Here is a 13158-nt window from a genome sequence, read left to right as displayed (position 1 = left end):
GGTAAGGGGAAGGGAGGCTGGTGAGAAACCAGTTAAGAGTCACAAAGATGGATTGCGTTTTGTAAACACGAGTATACTAACAATCCTAATTTGATCACCACATATTGTACACACGTATTGATATTCGATTCTGTACCCTACAAATATATATAATCAGTAAGAAATATAAAAATTTTTTAAAAAATCTTCTGTATCCTCATCACATTCTGACCAGGGGAATACCATTGTCACCTGCCTCTTACTGAGCCCTATAACCCATTTGGATATTTATTGGATATTTATTCACTGATCAAACATTTATTAAATGGTATATTATGTCCTAAGCTCCATGCTAGAGGCTGGAGGCACTAGGAAAGGTGAAGTTCCTGTGCCCTAGCCTAGCAGACATTGAGTCTGCTTAAATAGGGCCAAGGTCCAGGGCATCTCCAGAAGACCAAGGTGGTTCTGAAATTCTGACCCTGCTTCAAGTCTTGTCCTGATCTAGAGTGATCGGAAGTCCCAGTTCCCCCACGACAGTCCATAGTTCCATAGGAATTGTTAAGAGCATCACCAAGTACTATCAAATGTGTCCCAGTTCAAAAAGCAAATTACCTGGCCACCCTTCCATTGTTCAGAGTTAATATAAAAGGGCAAGACTCAACCTTACAGACAGCTCCTTCTTCATGACTCTTCCTAGAGCAGATGGAGGACCCTGGCAAGCCCGGGTCTAAGGCAAACCTTAAATCTGGCAACCACAACATTGTCCTGCTAAAAACCTATAAGCAGCCGAAGAATACCTTAAAGTTTCTCCACTTCTGTCAGAGGGGACCAGAGCAGCAGTGAGGAGAACGTGCAGAGTTAGAGGGGCAATGCAGAGGGAGGTGGGTGCAGCTGGACAGCAAGGGTGCACTGGCAGAGAGATTCGGTCTCAGACCTCTGCAGGCATAGAGACAATGCCCTTCCACTCAGTGAAGTTGTAAAGAGGATAGTTTATCAAACAGAGAACAGTTTGATACTTCCAAGTCTGACACAGGGGCACGTACCAGTGAGACTATTCCAGTTTGTAAAATATTGAAATGATTTTATACTTGTTAGTAAATAGCCAGAGCAGCAAGAAACCTGAAAATTCCACCCTGGCTTCCCATCCCTTCCCCAGAACACAAGACCTCCCATATGCTAACATCTGCAGGTTTAATACCTGGCCAAGCTGGAGACCTCCAGGAACTTGCCCCACAGCTCTGTCCCAGTCTATGCCAATTGGTCAATGCCCATACCATGGTAATGGTGGCTTAATATTGAAATATTATCCCTGGATACTTTCACAGCATTATAGACAGAAGAGGGCTGGAATGACTCAGAATATAGAAGAGCAGAATAGGATGCAGAAACACAGAAGACTCTGAACCAGTGAAACTGCATGTCAGATTCCCAATGCTCTGCCTCTCTGAGCTTTGAACAGCCTGTCATGCTTAGGACCCATCATTTCCACCATTTAATGTCCCCAAGGCCTAGGCCCTTCTCCTTTCATTACCCAGTGGCACCAGCTCTAGCCCATTCTCTGATCAGTGTCCAGCATTTGAGGAAACTTGGTGGCCCTGGCCATCACATTCATCTCTGTGATTTCTTCCCATCTGCTGCCTCTATTGCCAGTAGTTGTCAATGAAGCACTCCATGGCACCAGATTTGGAGGCAGGCATTGCAAATTACAGCAAGTTTTCTGCCAACTGTACATTGGCAAAACAGGGATGATGCAGTAAACAAAATATCATACCACTAAAACGTTCACAACTCAGGCTGGGGCTACATGTGGAACGCTGATCTTCCTAAGAGAATTTTTTAAGAGTTAATTTCACCTCTAGTTCACTAGCAAGCTGGAAATAATCTACATTTATCCAAGCTGCAGTACCCATACTATGCCCTCTGCTCTGAAGAAGCTTAAGGAAAGAGGGTCAGGGGTNGCTGCAGTACCCATACTATGCCCTCTGCTCTGAAGAAGCTTAAGGAAAGAGGGTCAGGGGTCCTGAGTTCCAGGATTGTTATTTGCCTGATGTGAAACCGGGCAAGTCACTCATCCTTTTAGCATGTTCTTCTCCTTGGCTGCTAAATGGGCAAATAACATGGTTCCAGCTTCCTGAAAAGACTGTTGTGGGGAGAAGGTCAAATGAGAGAAAGCATGTGAAAATGCTCCCGGAAGCCAAGTTTTCTACAAAGATGAGGGGTTATTGTCAAATCAGTAGGGTTACAAGAGTGAAAACATTCACTTGCAGTAGACACATCCTGAGCTCAAGACCCAGCATCCCAGGAACTCTGAATACAAAGGTGAGGGAAAGCCAAGGCAGAATGAACTCCATCAAGAAAACGGGCCTTCAAACAATGTGCTTCACACACTGAGAACTTGGGCTTGGAAATAAGCATTTTCAAAACCTTTGACACAGAAATAAAAAAAAAACAAAAAAAAAAAACAAAAAACAAAATACTGCCTTGCCTTATAGAGTAAAAGAGAACTGATTAAAAGAGCTACCTTCAATCATGTTACATAAGGATTATTTGCTGATTAAATTCTAAAAAATACTAGTAATAATAGTTCCTAGTTATACTCTACTTCATCCTGTAGAAATTCACTTAGTGATGCCCTGAGTTTTATAGGCCTCCTTATATGCATTTTTCTTCCCCCCCATTTCTTCTCTTTCATCTCGAGGGGAGGGGTCTGCCAACCACTATCTATGAGGCTGAAAGCTTTCATAAGGGTAATTTTGCATAGAAATTCACTTAGTGATGCCCTGAGTTTTATAGGCCTCCTTATATGCATTTTTCTTCCCCCCCCATTTCTTCTCTTTCATCTTGAGGGGAGGGGTCTGCCAACCACTATCTATGAGGCTGAAAGCTTTCATAAGGGTAATTTTGCCTTTACCACCCAGAACCTTCTATTAAGATTTGCTTGGGCATCTGTTTCCACTGACATCTAGGTGCCTCTGGGTGAATCCACGTGCTCAAGAGTTAGGGTTCCAGATATGCCACAGCTCACAGTGTGATCTTAGGTCAGTCACTTCCCTCTCTGGGCCTTGGCTTTTTCACCTGGACTTGACAAAAGCCTGCTCTTTCTCAGCATTAGCAAGAGTCTTCCTGAGAGACCTCTAGAGCAGAGTAATACCCTGAGGTGTGTTTCGGGAAAGCACGGACTGGAGTAAAAGCCGATGGTTTCCATCACAAAAAAGCCAATCCCAGGGGGTAAGAAAAAGAAGTACCCATTAGTGGGGTCCACCTCCCACTCCCACCAAAGGTCACCACTCCCTGCCCAGGGTCCTCTGGTCCTTGGAGTCCTGAGAACAATACTCACCTGGGCAGTTAGTGTGAAGAGAGAAATTTGTCCTAAGTGGACTTCTAGAAACCAGGCTTGTCGTGAAAAAAACAGCAGGAAGTGTGACAGGCCATCCCACCACTTCCCTCCTCAGGCTGGCCTGGCCTTGAACATTATTAAATCTTTCCTCAATAGGTTTGAGAATTTTTGATTTCCTGTGAACTTCCCAATGTATTTCACTGCTAATCCTCATGGCCTGGAGTAGGTGCATGGGGCCTTTCATTTTTCTTGTTGGCTGCTGAAGCAGGAAGAACGGGGAAAGACAGTTTAAGGGTTTGACTGACTTTTAAAAAATTTTTTTTAGAACAAACAAACTCATCACTCTTACTTGCTGAACTGTTTTCTGAACTCTTTCACTCATTAGCTTTTCCCATCCCAACTTCCTCTCAAACGTTAGACCTCTGAGCTCCAATCTTCATTTTCTTCGTATCATTTCAACTTTTTATGTCATTTCAGACTCTTTCTTGGAGCTGTTAGAGAAATTCTCCCCATCTCCTTTAACGGATGAGAAAACTCAAGGTACAAGGGGATTGAATAGTTAGCTTAAGATTAAATAGCAGCCAAGCACCTTGTCAATGTGAGCAAAACCTCATAATCCCTGAAAAAACCACACATTGAGAAACAGGTTGCCAGATAAAGTGAGCGTTATAAGCAATTCCCCAATTCCCCAAAGACATTAGACTATGCCAAAAAAAAAAAAAAATAGGAGAGGAAAAAAAAATGCCATTGCAGGTGGAAACTCTGCCCAGGGCATTGGCTATGCATGCCTGAAGACTGTCATTTGATATCATTCTGATGTGTCACTGTTCAGTCAGACCACGGTGATCATCATGAGCTAATATTTGCTGAGCGCCAGGCATTCTTTCAGACACTATCAGAGAAGTGTAGTGAATATTCTCGAAGGTGATCAACTGCTTATGGGCTGTTGGTAACAAGCATTTGCAATCCTGTTCTCTCCAATAGTTTAGCAAGGCCAGCCAAGGAAAAGTGGAGAGGGGGGTGGAGACAGGTGACCTAGAGTCAGCACCCAGTGTCTCTTCCTTAATGGGCGCATGGCCAGTCCTAGGCTACCACGAAGAAGCAATGGTACTTGATGTTCCTTAATAAACAAAATTCTTAACCTGAGTGAATAAAAAGCCATCGTGAGCCTCTATTTGCTCTCAGCAGACCGTTTTCTAAAAGCATCTCTGGTGTGGGAGTGTGGGGGGTTTACTTTTGGGGGGGTCACCTTGCCATTACTTCCTTCGGTTGATTAATACGGAGAAAGCACCTCTCACCACACCATCATCTTAAACTGTTGAATCCTGCCTAATAGCCAGAGCGAAGTTAATGGTTGAAGTCCCTGGGGAGTTTTCAGGTGAAGGAAAAGCAGGAGGCTGCCAGGCAGGGAAGACAGAGGTGTTAAAGCTGGTTTCTTGTTTTGTGTTGTTTTTACCCTAATGCAATCTAAAAGTAACTTTTACAATATAGATCTTATAGTTATTTTTTCGGTAAGCCTATTTTTCTCCTAATTGTCACCTTTCTAGGAAACCATCTTTAACCATTTCCCTCCATGATTCCTACCACTGTGGCCCACTCCTTAGGAATATCAGAAATAATTCAAATCAGTACAATAGAGAAAAAAATATTTATTTTCTAAAGTCATTACCTTGACAGGCAAAATGAAGCATTTTCTCAATTTCATTCAGAAATACATTTTAAAAAAATACATAGACCAATATGGCCTGGCCGAACATATATTCAACATGGTAAATATAAGGAATAAATTGTTTGAATATAAATATCTTTAAAAAAATAAGTACACCAAAATACAATCCAACCTCTTCCATTAACCAGTTACATAAAGAAAAATGATTTTACTGCTTGGAAACATGACCAACATTTACTTTTCAATATCTTTCATAAACAACCCTATACCATTGTGTTTCTGAAAATCAAGGTAAGAGAATCTCCTGATTCAATGATCTCTTTCTTATGGATCAGAGCTAGTAGATTACCATGGAAATGTTATATCTACCACTGACACATTAGACCAGACTTCTATGAGGCTAGGATTTGGGGGAGGGGGTGGCAGGAGGGGAGGAGCTGGGGTGGGCAATAATTAAAAGTGGAAAATACTTCTGCCAGAGTGCAATACAGGTGAGGTAGACTCATATTCATGAAACACATCCTGATATACAGTAGTAACAGTTTCTTTCAGTTTTGCATTTTATGAATTTTTTAAAAAGTCTTTTTTTTTTTTTTTTTTAACTCGAGTGTTTGTCCTTCTAGTGTGTTTTCAATTTGTGCATTCCTTAGAAAAGCTTTGCGTGGACTTTGGAGTTTCTCCCTGAAATGTGCCAGGCGCCTGAGTCAGACAAAAAAACACTCCCTTGGAACTTTCCTCAGAAACTCCACCCTCATGTGGAATCTCCTTCCTTTCTCTGGAAGACCCTAATTTGAATGTCACTGTGTCTCTCTGCTTTCTGAAAGGTCCATTGTCATCCCCAAATGAAAGAAGAGACGAAAGAAGTTACCACCAATGGAAGCAAATGGAGACAGTTTGGGGGAACTCCTGAACCTTTCTTGGAAGGTTTCGAACGAGGACGCTGGTCTTCTGCCAGTTTGGAGCTAGAAATGGTTTAAGTAGGGAGGAGACTCCTGCTCTGATCCCAGCCAGTGTGAAGAGAGCATCTCTCTATGGAGGCGATGCTTCAGACAGGCCCCGAAGGTTTGTCATCAGTCGGTTCGGTTGTGGGTCACTTTCTGCTCTCTGTAAAGCTCAGCTTTCAGCTTTGCAACACGAAATGATGTTTTGATGCTGTTGCTGATGGCCTCCAACCTATTAAAACACAATGAGAGAAAACAAATGTTATAAAGAATCATCACCCTTTGGCAAAAGAGACATCTAAAATTAGAATCTGGCACAAACAAATTTAAATCCGCTTCCTGAACTTTCACCACCAACCACAAGAGCATGCTAGCCTTTGATACAACCTCAAGTGGTATCTATTACCATTGTGAAAACAGAGCCTGCCTCTTATGCTTAGAATGGAGGAGAAGGGTCATATGGTCATGTCTAAGGGGAATTGGGTATTAAATACAATTTTAAAACTAACTAAAGATGTTCTAGCTTCTTCTGTAGCCCCATCCCAACTTCTACTACTGTGGGACTCTGGAAACTGAGCATAGGTTTCACACAGTCATGGGCATTTTCTTAATCACAGAAGAAGTTGAAGTTGACTTAGTTGGAAAGACAGAGAAAGAGAGGAAGCATACAGGTAGGCCTAAAACAAAAACTTTATGGCAATTAAAAAAGGGGGTTTTTTGCAGGAGAAGGAAAGACAAAGAACTGTAACATTGATTTAATAGTTCACATAACACAAACTAACAGAAAAAACAATAATTTCTGGGTCAGCTCAGAAACTGTGATCTTGTGGGAAGCATTACTGGCCTGAGGTCATAAATATGAAGGCTGCAATGGCAGGTGTGAAGGGACATCAGCTGAGGCCGTCCCACAAATCACTAGTCAACAACTCAGAAGTAATTCCTGACTGCTGGGCCTGTGCTCAGAACACTGATTATATCACTTCTTGCCACTGGATTTCTAGGAAAGGTTTCCATAGCCCATGATAGAGAAACGTAAAACACATAAGAGATCTGAAAGTAGGTTTCCTCCCTCGAACTTGTGAATTCCAAAGAGTTTAGCATTTGGAAAGACCATCTCCATAGAGCTGCTCATAGCAACTGTGTGGTATGCTTAAGCCAGGTCCCTTCTCTGCCCCAGCCCGTGACTGATGAGGAAACAAGAGAGCTTTCTGGAATGACATTGGCTCTCCACCAAATGCATTTCCCTATTTAAAAAAATAAGTAAATAAATAAACCTGAAAAACAGCATGTTCTAAATTTCACCAACCCTGCCTAATGACTTTATTTTCCCTTTGGGCTTTTGAATTACTGCTACTTTTTGAAGAATTTGATTACACACAACACTTTGATTTTTTTTTTAATGTCCTCTCCCTGAAATGATTTTTAACATCTCAGGGAAAGCAGTAAATACACTGACTCAGAGACGCAAAGGCTGGGTATGACCAAATGACAAAGGTGTCCCTGGATATATTTTGTTTGGAAAATCTACCTGCAGACTGATGTTGTGTGCTAAAATACAGCAGGCAGCATTCTGCATTCAAGGCTTTTGTGAAAATATTTGAGAGAGATTCCTTTGCTTTTTTTAAACTATAAAACACTAAGATCCCCTTTGTTACTGTTTTCTAAGCGTTTCCCCCACCTAGGTAAGAAGGACTGGGGACACACTGGTGACCAGGGCTAGCTGTTCTTGTAAGCCTCTTACCTTCTGATTTTTCTTTCTTCCACTAGTTGCTGAAGAATACACTTCTTTCCAAGTTTGGAACAGTCTTTTCCTTTCTTATGGTTATTCCAGCCTTTCTCCGTAGTGTCTTGAGCCCTGTTAAAATACACAGGGAAAAACATTTCAGCAATGGGACCTTCAGCTTTACCTTGACTTTCAACGTTTCTGCTACTATCTCTAAAACAAGAAGGCAGCATCGCAATAGGAAGGAGGACAGGAGGCTGTTAAACTGACTAAAAAGCAAAGATGTTTCTACTCACCTGAGTTCTTTTCCTGCTTGGCAAAAATTCCGGCACTTCTTGTCTTTTTGGCTGGCACACTGGCATCTATTCCTGTGGACTGCAGCCTTTGTAGGGAATAAATCCTTTAAGGATCTCCTGGACCTAGAAGGACTTCCAAGCCCATATGGAACAATGTGCCTATTACCAGAAGAGAAGAACAAAAGACATTAGCATAATTAATAGTCTTCAAAATGACACACTCTTTGGGCAAATTCATTCTATTGGGCACATGAAGAGTTAATTACCTAACTTATGAGAGTAAAGTGTCGCCACAGTAAGAAACATGTGCCCTTGATGGCCCAGGTGTGTGTACCCAACCAGGAGAAGCCCAGTTTTTCTAATTCAATGAAATTCCATCTCAACCCGTAAAGTTCAATTTCTCCCAAGCACAAACAACATTGTTTTTTGTCCAGAATTATGACATCTCTGCTTGGTGTCTGTTTCATATTTTCTTCCTTTTCTAATGTTCTATTTAGTTAATAGTTATTTGGGGGGATGTGGGGGGAGAGACTTCAATGCAAAACCATGACTCCCAAGATGTTTAAAACTTATTTTCAATTAAAATCATATATAATATTGCTACGAGTGTCCCCTGCAGAGGGGGCAGAAGACACATGTTTACACATTTCTCCTGCAGTTTGGTGACATCATACAGCTGCAGAAGGACTTAAAACCAGAAGGCTTTTCAATAACATCCGATGTGTCTGTTTTGATTCTCACCTAAGGAATAAAGTCCTCCCCTTGGAAGTATCTCTTTACTAAGTATTAGGTTCATTGTGGTTTTTATTTGGTTTGATTTGACTTGATTTAGATTTTGGTCATACTTGGCCATAATGGAACATTGCAGATATAATGAACGTGCTCTTGTTTGTGACTGCTTATGATAGATGACCTAGTGTTCAGGGAAAAAGGGAGAAAACTACTTTTCTTCTCTGTGGAGGTGGAAGAGGCACCTACTGACTGTATTTCTATTTCTGTCTTGAAATGGGCTTTTCTAAAGAGAAAGTACAGAAAAGGAAGGAGTCTCACGATCAAGTTCTAGCTCTGCCACAAACTCATTTCTGCAGGACTTCAACCTTTTGAGTCTTAATTTTCTGTAAGTAAATTGGATTATAACTCTCTATATAATCCCTTCTGCCTCTCTGTCTCTACCCTCCCATGGGAAGCACAGGTTGGACTAACCTGCATATGACCTCGGCAAATTATTCCCTGGACGCAGTCAGATCCCACAGCGAGAGCATGCCCCTGAGGCGCCCTCAGGTACAGCTCCTCATCTGAAATGGGCAGCACCTCCTGCTCCTCACCAGCCTCTGCCATTCATCCACTAGTGAGAAGCCTGAGCCACTAACCTCAGAAGATCCTCCCCTCAATTGCTAAGAACCAAGTTGTCCTAAGGAACGAAGGAGCACTGTCCCCACTGAGGCACTTTCATGTTGTCAGAAATGCTACCTTCAGAATCCAATCCAGGAGCTCCCCAGAAGAGGCACCCTGGGAACCGGGCTCCAGCCTCTGGGGAAGCCAGAGCTAATGGAAGACTGGAGCTACAATGCCCTCTAGAGACTCACTCGGGAGTGTTGACCCAGATGATGTCCAGATGGCAGAAGTAGACACACTCTTTATCCATCAAGGAAGAGCAGGAGCAGCGCTTGGACCGGCGGGGCCGCCACGATGCACTGGGAGAGGGCTTCTCCCCTCCGTCATCAGCCCCCGTGCTGAGCTCAGCACCCAAGACCGCTGGGGAGAGAAAGAGCAGGTCAGGGGGATGGCTCCTCCGAGGCCCAGGACACGCTGGATGACAGTAATTATGCCAGATTTAGCAGAGCAGATAAAGCAGATGAAGCAGGCAGCCTGCCTTCAGCGAGAAACACAGAGGCAAGAGGGTTCTTTATTTTTTCCCTCCTTAGCATGACTTCACCTTGACCCCCACTGGCTTATCCACCTTCAGGGAGATTATAAAATGCAGAGCAGACAAACACCTACAAAGGGACTTACCAGTTCCCCTGAAACAGCCTTCGAGGAAATGCTTGGAAATGCTGTCTGCTGGAAGTTTGGGTTGGCTTCTGCATGGAACTTAGTAGGACAGCACAACGTGCAGGGGCTTTAAATTGGCTGAAGACTAAATCACGCCACCTATTCCTAGCTTTGGGATCACTTTCCCATTCAGGATGACCTTCCATTTTGGGGGGGGGGTACCCATGTCATGGGGTAGCCCAGGTGATAAACACTACTTGAAATTAGGAGGAGGGCAGGAGCACGTGGGAAATCATGGGAAAGAGAAGAAAATGAACTCTACAGTATTCATTTCAAGTGGGAAACTCCACAGAAACCAGTGACCTACAGTGAACCTGGGCAGCGGCTCCGAGGACCTAGTGAAGGCTCTGTGGATTTTGAACTCAGTCTCTGGAGCAGTATGGCTTGTGCGGGATACGCCCCCCACCCCACCCCCTCCACTGCAGCACTCTCTCCCTACTGTCGATTTAGCCCTGCAGCTTTATCTGCCCAATTTTGTACATTTCAAATGATCAGACACATTCCAGGATTTGCATTCCCTTGACACCCTTTCTCTTTAGTCAGGGTCATAAAAAGACAAAAAAGTGCACTGACCCTAAAAATGGGGGGAAATGGGCAGATGCACACATACTGCCTAAATACTTAAGCAGCCACAACCTATCCTTTCACCCCTCCTTGGACAGGTGAATAAAACTGAAAATTGAGCTCACACTAGTTTGGGTGCCAAAAACCTGCCAAAAGAAACCTAAAGTCAATAATGACAAATTTTAAAGAAAACATCTGCTTTATCCTGAAACCGCCTGGGGGTTATTCAGCAAACTGTTGTTCTGCAGGTGATTTTACTGCTCATATATTGCTTGAATGACTTGAATAAAATTCCTTGGCTTCAAGCTGGAATGTTTAAATATTTTACACATTAACACACTATTAAAACAGTGCTTGAATAAGATATAGTTTTCTATATGTCCTATGTACCTGCATGAACACATATATTGCAAATATACATGTGGCTAAATTAAATCTTGTCTATACTCTATTTTTTTAAAAGCCAAGGAAATATATTATGCAATAATAATAATGATGATAGTAAAATATTCAGCTATTTTAATGCTCTGTTGTATTCAACTATACTCCGTTGCATTCAGTAGAGGATTTTTATTATTATTATTATTATTTCACTTAAGAAAACTTAAACAGCTTTGAGCAGTAATTCCCAGACACTTGCTCTCCGAGCTGCAATAATAAAAAGAAGAAGGAAAAACAGAGGCGAGAAAAGCATTAAGGTGGGTGAGAAGCCATGAACGTTCAGAGGTTTGTTCTGTTGTATTCAACTATACTCCGTTGCATTCAGTAGAGGAATTTTATTATTATTATTATTATTTCACTTAAGAAAACTTAAACAACTTTGAGCAGTAACTCCCAGACACTTGCTCTCCGAGCTGCAATAATAAAAAGAAGAGGGAAAAACAGAGGCGAGAAAAGCATTAAGGTGGGTGAGAAGCCATGAACGTTCAGAGGTTTGCAAGTCAGCGCGCCTACCTGTTTCTGGAGCTCCGTGGAAAGCCACAAACAGCAGAGAGAAAATCATGGGGAAATAATCCATTTTGAAAAAAAAGGGATCAAAAAACTTCTTCCCCGGCAAACTGAAAACGAAGAAAAACAGCTTCGGTTCCCCCAACGTGCTGCTGGTTGTTGGGCTCTCGGAGGGATCCCCCAGCCTCAGTGCCCTCTCACCGGGAGAAGACGCCTTTTCTGCCGGGAGAGCGGGCAGGGCCGCGGTGTGCAGCGCGCGCGGCGGTGGCGTGCGGGGACTGCCGCGGACACCGAGGACCCGCTCGCCCCGGCGCGGATGCAGAAGCGCTTCTGACTTGGACAGCTCTCCGCCGGCTTTTTATACGGAACCCCTATGCAGCGGGGGTAAACAGCTCCGACTTTATTCCAGCCCCAGACAATGTTATTGTGTTCTTAGTCACCAACAGGCAACGTGCAGCCGGAGATAAGGCCGGGCTCTAAAGGAAATCAGTGCGAACTTCAGAGGCAGACGCCCGCCGTCTGACAATCCAGGGGCAGGGCTAAGAAAAAGAAAATATCCATTAGAGACCTTTGGTAAACCTGCCCGTGCAGTGCGCAGTCTGCTTCCCCTTTGCAAGCTGCCAGCCCCAGAGTTCAGGAATCAGAAGAGGGACTCCAGAAAAAAGTCATGCCATTGGTATGAAAAGTATGAGCTACAGTTTAAATAGATGGTATTGTTGTGTGCAGGGAATTTTTTTAAATTGTTGTTCGCTTCATTTTCCTTTTATGTCTCTCGGATTTCTTAGTCTGGGACGGACAAGGGAGCGATCTCCGTCTTCACCCCCCCCCCCACTGGGGGTCAAATTATTTTGGCAGATCAATGCACTTTTCCTTATACCAAGTCCCCCCTTCTTCTTTTTTTTTTTTTCCTAAAGTTCTTTGAGTCTACAGTAAGAAAGACCCGTGAGGCATTGGCAAGGAAGGGGAGCTCAAAAAAATAATAAGATCACTCGTCAGCACGTACCCCATCTTCTCAATATCATTGACTGGAAGCTCGCATGAGCTCTTTTCCGTGCCCACCCTGCCCCTTCCAGATCCCCCCACTGTCAATACCATCAATTTTCAGAAATGGCGGGAGTAGACCACCAGGGGGCGATGAAGAGCTACAGGGGCTGATATTTTATTAGGACGAAAAGTAAAAGCTTTGGCTTCTAAATGACACAAGGAAACACAACCTGCGTTGCGGACAGAGGAAGGGCAGAGCATGGCGTCTAACATAAGAAAGGATACATTTCTGAATATTCAACTTCCTCCCTACACGGGGACATCTTTTCTGGGTCTCTTTGCTCTTTGGCTTCTTTATTGGGGGCACAAGGGTGTATTTTCTATACAAGGTTACGGGAACATGCAATGAGGGTGGTGTGGAGGAGGAGGAAATGCCTATGCTGAAAACTTCCTCCCTACACGGGGACATCTTTTCTGGGTCTCTTTGCTCTTTGGCTTCTTTATTGGGGGCACAAGGGTGTATTTTCTGTACAAGGTTACGGGAACATGCAATGAGGGTGGTGTGGAGGAGGAGGAAATGCCTATGCTGAATACTGGGATCAGATAATACCTCACATTTAATAAAGTGTTTACATTTTCAAAACAATTTCCTGTCTATTTAACCT

The 13158-nt window shown here is 43.3% G+C and overlaps 1 protein-coding gene across 1 annotated transcript; it reads right to left on the bottom strand.

Annotated features, from left to right (window-relative positions):
- Window positions 1-4945: 4945 nt before the first annotated feature.
- Window positions 4946-11834, bottom strand: EDN1 (endothelin 1). The gene is made up of 5 exons (XM_008592679.1): window positions 11516-11834; window positions 9532-9700; window positions 7946-8104; window positions 7668-7781; window positions 4946-6158 (listed from the first exon to the last, which is right to left on the bottom strand). Exons 1-5 carry the CDS (start codon window positions 11577-11579, stop codon window positions 6056-6058), a joined length of 609 nt encoding a protein of 202 aa, XP_008590901.1. The 5' UTR covers window positions 11580-11834; the 3' UTR covers window positions 4946-6055.
- Between the last annotated feature and the right edge of the window lie 1324 nt (window positions 11835-13158).

The sequence above is a fragment of the Galeopterus variegatus genome, unplaced genomic scaffold, assembly GCF_000696425.1.
Source record: "Galeopterus variegatus unplaced genomic scaffold, G_variegatus-3.0.2 Scaffold8183, whole genome shotgun sequence".
Lineage (NCBI taxonomy): Eukaryota > Metazoa > Chordata > Mammalia > Dermoptera > Cynocephalidae > Galeopterus > Galeopterus variegatus.
The sequence above is the reverse complement of the archived record's forward strand: the minus strand, read 5'-3'. Positions and strand labels throughout refer to the sequence as shown.

Coding starts and splice junctions, on each gene's coding strand:
- EDN1 (XM_008592679.1), bottom strand. CDS start 11,579: ATGGATTATTTCCCCATGATTTTCTCTCTGCTGTTTGTGGCTTTCCAC. Junction 8,105..9,531: donor ATCTGGGTCAACACTCCCGA/GTGAGTCTCTAG, acceptor TTCTGGTAATAG/GCACATTGTTCCATATGGGC. Junction 7,782..7,945: donor CAAGCAGGAAAAGAACTCAG/GTGAGTAGAAAC, acceptor GTATTTTAACAG/GGCTCAAGACACTACGGAGA.